The sequence below is a fragment of the Phaethon lepturus genome, unplaced genomic scaffold, assembly GCF_000687285.1.
Source record: "Phaethon lepturus isolate BGI_N335 unplaced genomic scaffold, ASM68728v1 scaffold15278, whole genome shotgun sequence".
NCBI lineage: Eukaryota > Metazoa > Chordata > Aves > Phaethontiformes > Phaethontidae > Phaethon > Phaethon lepturus.
In genome coordinates this window covers 58,447-75,262 of record NW_010557042.1, presented here as the reverse complement: position 1 = coordinate 75,262, position 16,816 = coordinate 58,447, and the positions used below count along the sequence as shown (strand labels likewise).

The window sequence follows — 16,816 nt, the reverse complement described above, 5'->3', positions numbered from 1 at the left end:
GAAAATATAACCAAAGCTGAGACTATGACTTGTCAGAGAAACAGGAATGTGATCTTGCTCAAAACAGAACTACAGAGGTCTTTGAAGATGAGACAAAAACTTGTGAATTTAATGAGTGTAGAATTAGGCAATGACTGAGAACTTGGGGCAGAGACTTTCATAAATCTGTGAAATAGAGAAGCCATATTCTGTAGCCTTCCTTTCAGGTGTAGGGTGGGTTTGAATTAGTCTGGTGTCAGCAAGGTGAAATCAGCTTCTCTGCATGTGTTGCATTGACCTTCTGTCGAATTCAGCAAACTATTAAGCCCTGTCTCTCTTCAGGAGAGCGTGGGCAGGCTGTGCTGTGCTGCCCAGCAGTCCTGTTTCTGCCTCAAGGGTCCCTCTAGTTTCAGAAGCCCCTAAGCCCACTTGGCAGCACATCTGCTTACCCATCTGCCCAGGCTGACCAGCCTCCCCTCAGTGTTGGAAGAAAAAAAAAAAAGTATGGAAGCAACCTGGCTTTAACCAGCTTGTTTCCTTGGTCCATCTGATCTCGGTCTGGTGAGCAGCATTGTCAGCATGAGCAGGAGGAGGAGTACAAACTGAGGGCCTAGAGGTAGGGCAAATGCTGTTCTTCTTGGTGTCAGCCAGCACTTCGGTTAGAATGGTCTGAAACCTCACCAAAATGGGTAAAAGTTAGTAGAATTTTTAAATGTGTGTGGTTTTGAATTAGGGAGACCTGAAGAGGTCCTATTCTGTAATAGTAAATGTTAACGTTCTCTGAAATTTTCGAAGATTCAGGAGAAAGGAAGAATTAACATGGGAAGTTGGCAGTGCAGAATTTTAAGTGCTTTAGAAATTTCTTTTGCCAGTTTTCAGATAGTATTAAAAATAAATAATTTTTTCCTTTTTTTAACAAGTAGTTGGTTGAAATTAACTTGGTTGCTGTTTTTAGAGAAAGTTTTTTGATGAAGGAGATAAATGCATGTAGAGTAAGTGGCAAAAAGTACAGTTTACTGATGTGGCTGTGTATTCTTGGGCTGACCGTATTCTGCAATCCAACTGTGCAGAAGTTAATAGGAAGAGCAAGCTTTTGCAAAAATCACTACCTTTCTGGTGACAGGCTGACAGTGGTTCTGTATTGGTTAGTGAAGTTAGAGCATTAAGCAGAAGGCAAAGATAAAAAGAGGGGTCAGTACCTCACAGGTGACATGTCTTACACTTCAGTTGTTCAGAATGTAACCCAAACTGTTGGAAAAGGTGCCCTCAGACTCTGGGCCCTCTGACTGAGCCCTTTTCTCAGTCTGCTCTGGACCTGAGCAGTAGAAAGATAGCATCATGAGGGGTCATATAGTCCCAGGAGAAGGGTAGACTATGGTGAGAGTCATCTCTGTCCATCTGTTGTCTTGGTGAGCCATTGACTCCCAAGAAGGGGCAGCAGGTACATGTTTCTGGTTTACAAATTAGTCTTGCATTTGGAACACTGATTTTGGCTCTATTTTGTTTTGCTGTAAGGCTTTAATACAGAAGAAAGAGCCTTTGCAGATTTCAGTTGGCCTGCAAGCCGCTTTTTCTGCTGTATCTGGCTATTTTCTGCCTTAGTCTGCAGTTCACGTTTCTCATTCAAGTCACTTAACTAAATTAGCATAGAAAAATTTTGCTATAAATCTTCCAGTGGCTCTTGCATTAGTATTTCACATTTGTAGGTGTCACTTCTCACCTATAGTTAGCAATTATCTAAGCAACTGTACTATTCCTTGTTGTAATTGTTCTAGTTATAATTGTTAAATTTCCTGCAAACAACTTGCTGAACTTTCGCCCATCTTTCCAACAGGATGTCTTATGATTGCTCCTAGCTGCTGAGCAAACACCTCTCTGCTAGATTGCATACCACAGCAAAGCTAAACATGCTATCTGCATTTCTCAGCAAAGTACTTGACATCTTAAACAGTAGAGAGCTGTTTTCTTGATTTAGTCTACATATGAATTGGTCTACTCAGCGTAGGGATTTTTCATGAGACTGCATACCCAAGAACGTAAGGTGTAGAGTGCAATCTAAGTTCTTTATTAGGTGAGGTGGGATTTGAGTTGGGCATAAAAGTGCAGAAGAGCAGTTTAGTGAAGATGAGTCTTAGCATCGTAAGAAGGGATTGCAATATCTGCTCTGAACACCTGGAAGTGTTTGGGTTTTTTTGGTTTTGGTATGTGGTGGTGTGAGCACAAATATCTCTGCCTAATTGAAGGCTGGAGTTGCTGTTCTAGAGTATGTGATTGTAACAACAAGCTCTTTTTTTTTTTCCTTTTTTTGTTTTTTCCCCAGATTGAATTTTAAAAATACCGTCTCAGGCTTGGGTTAAGAACTTCCTTACATTGCTGGCCTTGGAAATGGAAAGTCTTTTTGACACTTTCCTGTCCTGATTCCCTGTTGCTATTGTGTTATCAATGAGTTCCTTCTGTGTGTGGTTTGCTAATGTGGTTCTTGGTGATGTTTGTCTTGTGCATCTCTTCCTGCACTGCCGTCTGTCAGTTCAGGAAGATCCAGAGGTATCAAATGTCTGGGATTTTTAGAAAGTAAGTAGCAGGGTTTTTTAGAACATAAAAATTTCTGGCACCTGAAGCTTTCAAGACCAGCAATGGGGAGAGATCCAGAGTATCATATGTAAATGGCTTCACGTGGACTATAGTTTGAGCCTGTGTTCTGGGTAGTACCTACATGAAAATTCAGACCCTGATGAGGAGCCAAATTTGTCTCGTGTAGTGCTTCTTGATTAGCACATTTGAAACATGTTGTTCAGAGCTGTGAAGTGGTAGAGTTACAACAGGTTAAAGTTCACCTTTAGACTGACTTTTTGGGTGGGTAACTTGTTTCCTTCTAGTCAGCTGTTGGTACAGCTAACAGTTCGGGTGCTAGAATTGTCAACCCAACCACTTATATCATAAGAGATCTGTATTGATCAGTAAAGGTATATAGTAGTGATAGTTTTATCTTTCTTTTTACAGTTAAAGATTAGAGAATGGCCATAGTTTGTACAACAGAAGTGTGTTCACATACAACTGCCTTAAGTATTTAGGTATTTTAAACTAACAAAAAAATCCTTTCTTCCACATAGAAACTATATGCTCAAATAACTTAAATATTTCTGGTGGCAATTCATAGCAAGTAAATTGAGATTAAATGAGATGAATGTGACCAGGGTTTTAATATATGAGGAGAGATTAGAATATCATGTGTGTCTTTTTAAAAAAATGCATTAAAGTTTTTTCCATTTATCTTGGTTATTCAAATTGTATTAAAAAGTTCACCACATGTAGCATGTTAATACTTCTATTTCTGATTTTTCCTCACAGCTGCAAGAGAATCCATCTGGTTAGAAAGAGAAGAGAGAGCCCGGCAACATTATGAAAAACACCTAGAGGAACGCAGAAAGAAGCTAGAAGAGCAGAGATTAAAGGAAGAGAGAAGGCGAGCTGCTGTAGAGGAAAAACGAAGGCAGAGAATAGAAGAAGATAAGGTGATAAATGTCATGAAAACACTTTGGCTTGCTTTTACCATAAGACATGATACTATCAACCTTTTTCTTTGGGTTATGGAAAGAATGCAACATAAGCCATGGTCAGTATGAAAGCATACAAAAGAGTGTTTTAAGCCTTACTTGTACAGATACTGCTTCTTAAAGTGCTCTTTGTGAATCAAATGCAGCTAAGTTGAGCATGTCTGGGTTACAGTGTATGGCACCACACAAACTCATGCAGAAAAGTACAAATTGTGTCAGTTTTTTATGGTTATCTGTTCATTCTTAGCTATTCAGTATAAGGGTAGCTAAATATTAGTTGCCCTAACAAAACCTTTAAGGAAGGGAGTGTGTAATGAAATATGCTCCTGGCTGACTTGTCCCAGTTAAGCTGGGAATTATGTGCAGTAGGATCCTATGTAAGTCAGCTCATCCTTGTGGGTTTTTTGTTTCCTATCTTTCCCACTGCTCTAGTATTTAGTAGGTGGGAGATACAAGGTGGGAAGTAGCCCTAGGGTGGTTTGTGTAGTGGCTACCGTAACAGGGCCACTGTTTTGTCTCTGCAGTTCTTCAGGTCTCAAACAGATCTTACCTTTTCAAAATTATAGTTAATAGATTAACTTGTTTATGGCTTAATTGCTGTTTAATCCTGTTCTAGTGTGTCTTAGCAGGCAGCACATAAGCTTGAACACAACTCCAAGATGTCTGCTAGGTTTTGTCCACGTGGAGGGTAGCAGGGTTTGATGAGAAGATTAAATTTAAAGCCCAATAGTATCCAAATGTATTATCCTGTTGTACTTAAGGAACGTCATGAAGCTGTTGTACGTCGCACAATTGAAAGAAGCCAGAAGCCAAAACAAAAGCAAAACAGGTGGTCCTGGGGAGGAGCACTACATAACCGCATTAATAACACAGGTAAAGAGGGAGGCTTGGTTTGCTAGCCAGTTTCCCTGCCCTGCCAGTTAACTGGAATTTATTTCGCTTCTGTTAAAAGGAAGGATGATTCAGTGTATGCTGGTTTAAATTCTTTGCTCTTGATCTTCTTATTGCTAGCAATGGCATGTTTCCGACATTCTTGTGTTAGCAAAGAGATAACAAGGAGAAATCTGAACAAAAGTTAAAACTTGTCAGGAGTTGACTAATTCTGTAACTCTATCTTGCTACAGCTTCTCGCTTCTGCTGCTTTGATGTTGTTTGTGTGTATGTGTGGGTTTGCTTGTGCTGTGTCAATCTTGTGATATGAGCTACTGTGCGCAAATGCTAAATATCATGGCTCAAAAAACAGGTCTGGTGGAAATGACCAAATACCAAGGTTAAAACAGACACAAGGAAGAAGAATTGTTCTTTGTAATAAGCCATCTGTACCTTGTACAGCTACATTAGGAGAAAGAAGTCCCTTTTTTCCCCTAGAAAAACTTAAAGATGGGCAAATTAAGTGATTTTTAGATATATGTTTTTTTCCCCAGTTATCTTCTCTAACTTAATCTGCCAATCATTAATGTATACATGCCCTGTTAAATATGACTTGAACCCAAAAAAGAGAACTTGTCCTTTATTTCTTTCACTAGAAAGAGATATTTAGAATTCTTCCATTCCTACACTAATATATACATTTCAATGTGTCCAGCCTTTCATCAAGCAGGGGGGGAAAAAGTTGATAAGAGTATTCTGAAATCTTTGTCATATGTAAGTTCAATAAACAGTTATTTTTTCATAAAAGATTACTTTTTTTGCTTAACTCTGTATAACTTACTTGATTTTTATTTTCTTTACTGTGAAAAATCATTGTCTTGCATTCTGTCCCTAGGTTATTTTTTTGAATCATCATTCACCTTTCTCGATTTAGCAGGCCTGGAGCACCACTTCAGATCTCTGAGTGGTGCTAGAAAACCTGGTACATAATTGCTGTGGTTTGTTGATTCCTTTACCCATAGCTAGTTCTCAGGAAATGAGATCATCAGTAACTAAACCACCCTCATGTAGTTGCAATGCATGCTTAACACCATGCTGATAGATTAGAACTGTTATTAGTACCAGATTTTTTCATTATTATTTATTTTTACTATGGACAGTTACTACTGGCTGACTAAAGATTTGGCACAATTCGCTGAAATGAGGCGTAATATTCTGTCTACTGGAATTCAAGGAGACCAAATTTGAATATTTTGGTCTTTTCTAAAACCCTTTTGACATAGTGCATATACACAGGATTTACAATTATTTTACACATGAACATAGACATATAACCAGCTGCATTGACTGATTTGTTGCTCGTGGATATTTTAATTCTTTTTTTCGAACAAAGAAACCAGTGATTTTCTAGGCAATGGATTGTATTTGGCCTGTCCTACATTCACAGGATTCATATTTCCAACACTTGCACTCAAATCCTCATGCTGAATTTCTTTCATTTAAACAATGTTCAGAGAAATGTTGGCATGCCAAATACAAGAGGTGATTTTTCATGTTGTCATTTGTCATCTTCAGAAAGCTGTTTTATGCAGTACATCTCATATGCCAAATGTAGAAACTTTTTGGCTGTACTGATATACTATACATTTTGTCAGCTATAGGTTAGATAGGAGATCAAAATCCCCATTCCCACAAATATTGTTCTGACATGTGCCACATGAAGGTTGAGTATCCTGTCTCCAGTACTGACTCGCACAGCACTCTTCAGTATACCCCATAGATCAATGTGGGATAATCTTATGAGCCTACAGAGGTCTTGTTCTTAGCTATAACATTTAGATTTCTCCTTTTTAAAACCCATTTCTGGGTTTTATCCCCCTTCCAGTATCCAGTTTGCTGGTTCTGTACCCTCACTGAGTCAGTCTAACATTAGACGAAGCGAGCAAATAATCACATGGGAGAGGGGGGAATCTTTCTTTGCCCCAACCAGTTAATAGTGAGTCCTACACAGTTCATAGATCTGGGAAGAGTAAAGGTATTTTTCATGCACTATTTCTTATGAAAATTTTTTGTACACAGTGAGTATGCTTTAATCCACTAGGTCAGAACAGCTAAATACAATGTTGATATACTTGTCATAAATAAACTATTTCAGCAATGTCCTCCTTAATGTTGTCAGTGTCCTGAGTTTGTACCTGCTTACAAAACAGTACATATTTTTGCACACACACAAAATATGAATCAGTAGAGCGTTTAGGTGTATGCTTAAGCCTCGTTGCATTTCAGCATGGTTGAATGCTTTGAGTAGTGCTGAGGTTCAGTACATGCTAAAATGTAAGCAAAAGCAGAACTGACTCTCCCGGCATCTTCTGAATGTCAGATTTCCACATGGAAATTTGCAATGGAGGACATGTAGTTGATGCATGTAGCTTTTTTGAGAGACCAAAAAGCATATAACTGGCCTGTTCAGCTCATTCCTCCTCTTCTGCAATTGCTGGCAACCTTCATGTGACACAAAGTGCACAATCTGTATTCTTGAAACAACTGTCACCCCCTCGGTAGGGTGCAGATGCTGACTCTGCAGCAGTTGCATAGACAAATGATGCAATACTGCTCTAGAACGTACAGAACCTAAAAGCAAAATAAAACCCTTTAGTATTATATACCAAGCATGTGCACTGCAAGTAGTCTGTAGCCTTCCACAGAGACTCATTTACTTTAACTGCTAGGCTGTATACAGTTTTTGATTGATTAACTATAACTTTATTCACAGCAGGTAGAAAATGATGCTGTGGCAGGAAGTTTAGCACTTATACATAACCATGGGATTTTTAACTAAATCCTGTAATGCCTTTTGTGCTTGCCCTTGCTTCCCTTGTGCACTAGTCTTCCCTGAATCTTTCAACATTGTATTGTGACAATACTGACCTTCAGCGTAGTAACAGTGCCCTGTCAAGTATCACCTTTTATTCAGGTGCTAAGGGTTTTTTTATGAATAACCTCAAATTTCCAAGCATGTTGGTCCTTCCCTGAAGCTTTCTATTGTAAGTCATGAGCAAGGTTTTTCTGAGAATATTGAAAGAAATGAGGAAATATCATCTTGTCTGTTAGCATCCACTTCAGATCCTCCATGAAGTCCTTGGATTGCAACCTGCTTGAATGATTACCAATGAACAGAATATTTTAGACATTTGAAACTTAAATGGTTTTGTGCCCAGTCTTTGAGTCACCTGTATGACATCTGCTGAGAAGTCCATTCTATTTTGAAAGTTCTTGTGGTAGAGCGGCAGTGACCTAGTCATGTTTTCCTCCTCCCACTAGTGAGCTAGGAACTTGCACTACTGCATGTGAGCTGTCAATTAGCGTTATTTCCATTTGTTTTAGATCCAGACAGGCGGTCTGTTTCAACAATGAACCTTTCGAAACATGTTGATCCAGTCATTAACAAGCGGCTCTCCTCCTCATCTGCAACATTACTAAATTCTCCAGACAGAGGTACAGTTTCAAAGAAAGAAAAAAAAAAAACAACAAAAAACAAACCAAGAAAGAATGTTCTATATTGATGTATTACCTTACACATAAAACAAGCTTCTGAAGTCATTTTCTGTACTTCATCTAAGTGGGAGTGAAAAGACTTCAAATGTGAAAAGTAAATGGTTGAACATTTTTTTCCTGTGAGAAGAAGTATAAAATTCTTGTTTTTTAAAACAAGAGAACTTGCCTAAATAATTTTACTTTAGCAAATGATAAAAGCAGTGCTTCTGTCAGGTTTTTAGTAAATGAAGTACAACTATTGAAAGATACATTGCTCCATAGTGCATGCAATCATGTGTGACCTTTTATTTGCATTAGGCCATTTTGTCATTATTTTGTTTTCCTTTCTTCTTTTGTTAGTGGTTCTTAAATATCTAAGAACATGTTGCATGAAGCTTTCAAAAAGTTATTTTATTACCATTTCTGATTATTTTTATTGAAGAGGTATGTGTGTTTTTCATATGGTCTGTTTATTGACTTTTGTGTCCAGTTACTTTTCAAAGATCGCTTTATTTCAGTGTATGTTTTTTGATGTTTACAACTCTGCACAAATGATAAACAACCAAGCTTTCAAAAATTAATGTAGCTGAATTACTGCTTCTGTTCTAAGGATTTATGAGATTGAAGCATTGAGCTTTAAAGGACTTTTATAAAAGAATGTCTCTTGTATAACTTGTGCAAAGAGCTTTACAGAAAAGTACTCGGGAGGGATTTTTTTTGTCCTCTGCTGAGTATGAGAAGTTCTGTCTCATTTCAATCCAGATAAATGCATGTTTTCAAAGACAACTTTGGAACTTTGTGTTTGTTGTTTGCAACATAACCAAACTGGTTTGTGTGTCTTAACTAAGCGCCATGTTTTATGTGCATGCTTGTATGTGTGTATCTGGTTGATTTGATGAGCCATGTTAATACTAGTGGGCTAACCTTGTTGCAGAGTCTGGTAACTTGCAAAAAATACAGCGTTATTTTAGGAAACAGTTTATTCCAAAACTCCAATAATTTTTTGCTTTAAATGTTGAAATCTAGTCAGTTTTATTTTTATTAGCTTTTCAGGCATATATGTATTTTTCCTGATGGTTGCTGTTCTTTGCCAGGGACTGCTTCTTTGAGGAACAATCTTGGGCTGGCAGAGTGGAAACAGCAGCAGCTAATATATACAAGGGATAGTATTTTATGGACTGTAACTCATTGTGTGAAATGGGTGGCAGAAATTATCAGATTTAGGACAAGTTAGACTGAATAGTAAGCAGTCTTGTGGTGGGGAAAGGGAAGGAATATGGAAGCGATGGCCATATGCCAAAAACTTTAAATGTTTAGGCATTCTTTGCTTGGCATTTCATTAAAACAGCACGGAACTCTTCAGAAGTCTCTTATGCCTTTCACAGACTCCAAGACAGAAAGCAAATCCAAATGCTATAAATGCCCTCTTTCTTGTGCAATGTAGAGTTAGATACCTAAATCTAGTTGAGTATGTATCTGGAGAAGTGCCACTCGTCTCTCCAGTGGCTTCAACATATCAAGGCAAATGCTCAAAGGAAGGCTCTAACTGTCTGCTCCCCATTTCACCTTCCAAAGGACACCCGATCACACTTTGTCTGTAATGCATACTCCTACCTGCAAAACCGCAAGCTGGAGATGAGTATGATAAGCTTACCCTAAGTGGTTTATAGCCGTCATCAAGAACATGTCTTCTTTTAAGCAGCATCGTTTCACCATTTGAAGGACAGGAATTTTTTTGGCCCAGCAAAAGACAGAAGTTTTCATTCAGTATGAGCCTAAAAGACTGGTTAATTCCTTTTCAAGTACAGTATTGTTATATAGCTCTTTATCACAATTTTACAATCGGGCAGCTAGAGCAGGCTTCTCATTATGCTTTTATGTTAGTGGTACAGATCTGAGTAGTTGAAACTGTAACAAAACATGAACACACACATTCAAGTGGTGAAAGCTGCTGTTGACCAATAAATTTAGGTAACTGCTCTTTAAGGAAGGCTTAGCAAGTGGATAATACTTCAGGTGAGGTATGAGTTACACAATTTCTTAGTTTTGAAAAGCAAAACTTGCACCATAGTTGTGTTCCTTCTCTCTGCAGTGCTTTTTCTTTCAGACAGGTGATGGTCTTGATCACTGTGTCACCTTTGTCTGCCACCTTTATAGAAGAAATTCAGGGTCTCCAGTATTGCTTCCTGTTGAAAGAGAATCTAAGTATACAGTAGTTTTTCTCCAGGTAGTCCTCACTATGTTTGTGGCACGCTCTGAGCAAACACAGCGAGAGTTTCCTTTGTGGTGCTCATCAGGAGACCTGTTAAATCCCTGCCTCCCATCTGTTCCCAGAACTAATCAGATGCTGCTGTTTGCTTACTTGCAATTTATTCGGCTGCTGCTAAAGACAACTTTCCAGTGTTCAGTTGGTATATCCTGAAGACAAATACAGATGCTTGTAATCAATTCACTGCTGTGAGCTCTCTGGGACTTTGTTTTTCAGTTAAAAGTTAGGCTATAAAGATCTCCTTTAATCTGTTTAAACTAACCTGCTTGCATCTGGGGGTAGGGGTGCTTGCACCAGCAACCCTGTCACGAATGTGCTTCCTGTGTGGAAACAAGGACCAAGCAGCCCTAACAGGGATAGCCTAACGCAGTATGAGAACAAAAAATAGCATTTCCCCTTGTCTGTCAGATAGTTTGAAGGACTAAATCTTGAAAACATCACCCTAAGTCATTAAAAACAAAAAGAACTTAAAAAAAAAGTCATTGTTTTAAAGTCGATCTTACTATTTTATGATGCTCTTTGGTTTGTATTCAACTTGCTTCAGTGTGAATTGGACACCAAAGTTAAGTTCAAAGCATTTAGGCGTTAATACTCTTGTACTCGGTGGGCAAAAACTTACTTGACTGTTCTAGGTTAATGGTGATGCTAATGTCCCTTAGAATGTGTATTGAAAGTGTCAAATATGGTGCTTTCAGGGACCTGAGCTCCCTGAAGCTTGGAAAATTCAGTATGTGATGACCTTGATCCACAAAGCCAAGGCGTATTTAAGTGAACTCTGATCTCAACCAATTTTAGAGATTTAGGGAGACTTCACTTTGAGTTCCTGGCTAAAACTATTTTGACACCTCTGAATCAGGCTCATTGCTTATATGGAGAAGAGGGTTTTTGTTGATCTCTCAGCTCATTGTTGGTGCATATCAGCTAGCTCACTCCCAAATACTGCCTCAGTGCTGTTAGTTGGATGCTGTGGGCACACGATTGTTTCCAGTAGGTGATGTGGTTATAAGCTCCCTTATGTTATGGGCAAAGATGAGTGTATTAAACCATACTCACCTTTAGGGCAAGTGACATGGGATTGGTGAGAAATGGCAATTTAGTGTTTTAAGTATCAGTCTCTTAGCTGTGTCCTCTTGAGACTACTTCATCTCTGGGGCCTCGCATGTAAGGTCTGTGGCTGGCCCAGACATTATGACATTTACTTATCAGCTGTTTACAGCTGTATGGATGAACTCTAAGAAATTGATAGTATACATAGTACTGATCTATTGGCCTGAAATTTCAGGGGTTGCGTTCTGAGATGCAGATCCAATTTTTGTGCAGCGCTCTTGTTCTTCTGAGAAGTTGTATGATGTTTGTGTTGAACTACGGTAGAAGAATTTCTCCAGACTCCGCCATACTTGTGCCTGTGAGCCTCACCTAGTAAAGCCTGAGACCACAAAAAAGAATCTGTTGTCTTGCAACAGTAGCTTTAAACAGTGATCGTACTGAGCGTGGTGCCCAGAGAAGAAAGAAAGCAAAGATCTTACCATTATTGTATCTGGTTTAATGGTAGCTCTGTGATTTTTTTTTTTCTTCATTGTTAAATTACAAGCTTAATGATAATGTGTGTGCTGTAATGGAGGTCTCTGTAGGGTGTTTTGTGTCTCTGTATAATCTGTGCCAATGCAGAATGGAATCATTAATCACAAAGAGCTCTGGCAGTAGTACATTGTGTATGGATACTTATTGAGAGAGCCTGCTGTGTTTGAGAGTCCTATATTTCTATAGTAATGCCCCTTATTCAGTTAGCAGAATTTAGAGGAGCAATTTGAGAAGTGAAAAACAGCACTGAGGGTGGGATTAGGCAATTATATTTTCATAGGATGAGATTGGCCCCTCTTTTCATGGGGCTCAGCATGGAGTAGATTAAAGACGGATTCAGAGTTTATGGCTATTAAAAGTGATGGATCTCTACCTTTAAAAATGCAAATTATTCTCAAGTTTATTACAGCCAGTCACTTCAATGAATGTTGTAGAGACTGAGCCTCATAAATTCAAGCTACAATTTTGTTGCCATAAATACCAAACTAAGGCCAATGAATGCTGAGGTGTAAGAAGACCTGATTTCACTTGGAACATCAAGATTACTGCTATGATCTAAGCTTATTATAATAAACTACTATGGGAACTAGTTGAATGTTTTGTTTTGTGATGCTCATTATAATACAATTTGTCGCATCAAAGTGTCAATAGTTCAATACACAAAATACAGGGCTCTTTTGGTTACTACTTCACCATGATCAATATTTGAATAGCATTTTTTAAAAAAAGAAATTTTACAAGGCAAAAGAAATATATTGACAAGCTAAGTTTGCATTAGGCAGTATTGGGAAAAGCAAGGCAAGGGAGTGACTGCAGCCAGAGCAATGTGTAGTGTGTTTTCAAAACAGACTAATAGTGCAAAAAGTTGGCTCTTGTTCTAAATTGAAAATTATAATTAGATGGACTTTTGGACAGAAAATTAATGATCAGCTGTACTTACACTGTATTTTGTGGTTTCATGTATTATTGAGGCAACTGTAGCTGCTGAGCTTGGTATCTGCAGTTGAGGCGCATTTTTTGCGATGGTTTGACAGAACCTTTCTTTGACACAATTCTCTCTATAGTAGTAAGCAGCCGCCTTTGGTTTTTTTTTCTAGCTGGGCTGGTAGACTCTGGAATATGTTTTAGTAATTGGTCTTTTTTGTAACTAGAAGACTACATACCTTATGTGTAGAAAGAGCTTGGAACACAAATGTCTCTGTCAAAGCCTATATGTAGGAGTGGCAACTGCTTTCCTAGTCCAGAAGTTATGCTATCATTCCTAGTAGGGAATGTGGCACATGAGCGAAATATCAGTATTAATTTGATAACAATTTGCCATAATGCCACAGGCAGCAACACAAATTAAATTTTCAGATATATATGTTCCTATAGGAATTTCTCTACTATAATGGAGTAAGAATAAAATGCAGAACAGAGTGATTGTATGCTTTTGATCTCTGAAGGACAGTGAAGATTTTCATGGTATGTAGTAGTGAGGAGGTAATACTAATACTTCTGTAACATGTGAAGCGTTTGGTCTAATGTCTTATTTGTACGGTGCATGTTTAGCTCGCCGTCTACAGCTCAGTCCATGGGAGAGCAGCATCGTTAGCAGGCTTCTGATGCCCACTCACTCGTTCCTGGCCCGAAGTAAAAGCACAGCTGCATTGTCTGGAGATGCAGGTAAACCTCTAAGAACAGAGGCTTCATGTCTCAGTGACTTATTTTTCCAGATTCCCTGTGGGATGTTGCAAAGTTATTGATCTAATTATGAGTGTACTGTAGCATCCCAGAATGAGCTTTTGAATGTTCATGATTACGTTGCGTGACAGCACAAAAGCTTGTTTGTACGCTTGTTTGCTATGCCTTTCTTTCTCTCCCACCACCTCTTTCTTAATTCTTCAATCAATGAATACAACACACAGGGCAACAATGTTACGCCATCCTTGGCTGTTTAAGGAAATGCCCACAATGCTGTAAAGAGCTAATTCAACACGTGCAGTGCTAAGGCTGTGAGCTGCTTGTGCAAAAAATAGTTTCACTCTGTACCCCAGGGCACTTGCCATGTGGAACACGTTAGACTTGCAGAAAGATAGGCCCTGGTTCCAGTGGGTTTACTACATGTGAAGTTAAATGCAAAAGTTTAGTGAAGTTACGGTAATTACAAAGTTCTCTGCCAACCCCAGGACAGCTCTCTGATGTACTACTGTACTACTATTAACGTGCAGAAATGTGAAAATATTGCTAAAGGTAACTTAAAGCCCAGGCAAAACTGTATTCCAAAGACAACCAGGCCATACTTGCTTATTGTGTTTTAGGTAGATGACAGTAGCCTCTTCTTTTATCATGGATGTTTTATGATCATGTGCTGGGGTCTTTACCATTACAACAGTATGTTGCTGCACATGTGGAATGTTTAAGTCTAGGCAGGTCTTTCCTATCTGATATGGACAGGATTTTTATTCTAATTAAAGGATGTAGAAGGTAAGAAGGAATACAGATCTGCTAAGATTACTTTTAAAGAAGCTTTCACTTAAGGACTCTTATAACTAATTAGGCTGCAGTACATTTCCACAAGGATAGTGCTGTAGGAGCAAAAATGTGGATGATATTCTGCAAACAGTGGAATTAACAAGTGCAAAATTCCTTTTAACTCTTCATAAACAAGAGCTTGTGAAATGAATACTTAATGTCATCTACCAAGCAGGATGTTGGAAATTCAGCTCTTCATTAGGGAATAGTTGAAAAAGCAATGACTTAATTTTCTAAGTGGTTACTTTACTGGAGCAAGCATGAAAATTTTTTTGACTGCTATTGTTAATGCTGTGCAATAAGCTCTAAACTGAGTGAAATATTGAGAAAGATTGCAAATAGCAGGAATGACTGATGTGTCAGTCATCAATCTGAGGTAATTGCCCTGAAATGCCTTCCCTGTGCTAGCTGGAACTGTACCACCCAGAAGAGTAATCCAACTGCTCATTGTTTTCCAGGATTATTCTCTGGAAGCAATAACTGCACCCCTTCATGCAGGACACTTCCTGGAGATTAATGATCAGGTGGTGGTAATAGCTCACAGCTGTTCTCTGAGCACGCTGCTCATCCCAGCCTGTCATTTTTCCCTGGAAAATTACCCTGCCCTTTCGCTGTAAAGATAAATTACAATGCAAAAAAATCAAAATCAAATTAAATATGGATTCATATAAAATTTTGAGTGAGCTATTAGGGACATCCAGTATAAGAGTATGTCTGAATCTTTTTTAAATAACCCTCCAAAATCAAAATGTTTTCTAAATAACTCTCCAAAAGCTCCTCTGCACAGATGTAATCCTGTTGGCACAGGATTCACTGGGAGTGCTTCCTAAAGTGTTGTTTGGCAACATCACAAATGAAAATGACCTGCTTGTCTTTTAATACTTATGATGTCATCCTTGGTGGTAACTTCAGATAATTGGTGTGCAGCAAGAGAATTGATTCACAGAGGGTGGGAACCACATAAATTATAAACTACTTAAAACATACATTGTGCCACTACCTCCTCTCTGGTTTAGGTACACTCAACCAAAATCAACCATGAACAAAAACCCCTGTTTTCTTGATTTTTATTTATTTACTTTTTGTCAGTCATCTTATAATACCTCATTAAACATAAATACCTATAAGTGATAAGGCAAGCATGAGTGCCGTTGCTGTAACACTTACATGAGACTCTCTTTATTCATAACTTTAATCTCTCAGTGCAGGAGAATTTGCAGCATTAGTAGTGCTAAGTCTATGAGCTCTTCCTGTAACAGCAGCTGTACTGTTGTAAGACTGGAAGAATTAACTGTATGTGGAACTGCATTCTTTCAAGTGTGTTCAGAGGTCTACAGGCAAGAAATGTTGGGCTTTCTTACTGAGGAAGCTGAGGATGTAATTCAGTTTTACTTAAAAAAAAAAAAAAAAGGTAGGGAAGATACCATATAGAAGCTGTACTTTTCCTTCAAGTAACATGCTGAATAATAATTACACTAAGAATATATTAAATGACCAGGAGGAACAAAAAGGAGCAAACAAATAAACCTCTGCAGTAATAACATTGTTTTTTTTCCCCCAATCTTCTCCATCAGTTAAATCAAGAGAAAGTCTTAAGAATACTTTGCTGCAAGAAGTTCCTCATGATATGAAGTGTTACAATTCTCTTTGAACCTGGTATACCTGATAGCCTGCCACTAGCAGGAGATATTTTGGTAATAGTTTTTTGTCCTTGTGTAAACCAAGGAAAACTGCCATCCTAGTTGCTCATACAAATATTAATTTCCAAGTTGATTTGTTGTTGTTAACCTGCTTTTTGTAATGGTTAAAATAGTTTGCTGTTGAGAATGTATTTGAGTCAGCTATTATTCTAGCATTATCAAGAAATATTAAGAGTTCTTAAATGGATGGGCTTCAAATGAATATTCCTAAAAGAGGGGGTTTTAAAAACACATCACTTGCTAAAAATAGTGGACAGCAATTGCATTGATTTCCTGGATGAAACTGTTTTGTATTGTTAATGTGTTTTAATCTTTGTGTGTACATCTCCTTTTATTTTCTTCTACTTCCAAGACCAATTAATACACATTCTGATTTTAGATTTTCTACTCTGAATGCAATTGAAACTCATGCCAGTGCATATACTAAGCTAGTCAGTCAGACCAGTCATTGTGTCCATTGCTTTTTCAGAACCACCAGTTGTATAAAAACCTAACAGAAAAACATAGTTACTTTCTACTACCCGCTTAATGTGGCATGCTTCTTTATGTAAAAGAAATCATTTGTTTGCAAATGAAAACGTACATGAGTGCCTATTGAAATTGTATCATTACTATATGTGTGGCCACGCTAATGTATCAAATGATGGTTCTGACTTGAGAATTAGTCATTCCTCTATGTATTAATACCTTCTTTCTTTTCTGTCTTTCTCGGTTGTTTCTGTTCCTGCTGGCTTTCCTCTGTCAATTCTCCAATGATGCTCTATAATTAAAATTAATAAATAACAAAACCAACCAACACCGTAGTTATCCCCGTT

The 16,816-nt window shown here is 38.1% G+C and overlaps 1 protein-coding gene across 1 annotated transcript in view; it reads left to right on the top strand.

Moving 5' to 3' along the window:
* The first annotated feature begins 4,160 nt into the window (after nucleotides 1-4,160).
* Nucleotides 4,161-16,816, top strand: part of MAP7 (microtubule-associated protein 7) — a 35,771-nt gene continuing 23,115 nt past the window's right edge. Inside the window, exons 1-3 of the mRNA XM_010292661.1 lie at nucleotides 4,161-4,406; nucleotides 7,788-7,898; nucleotides 13,339-13,452. Of these exons, the coding sequence (XP_010290963.1) occupies nucleotides 4,235-4,406; nucleotides 7,788-7,898; nucleotides 13,339-13,452 (397 nt within the window). The 5' untranslated portion in view covers nucleotides 4,161-4,234. The remainder of the gene's footprint in view (nucleotides 4,407-7,787; nucleotides 7,899-13,338; nucleotides 13,453-16,816) is intronic.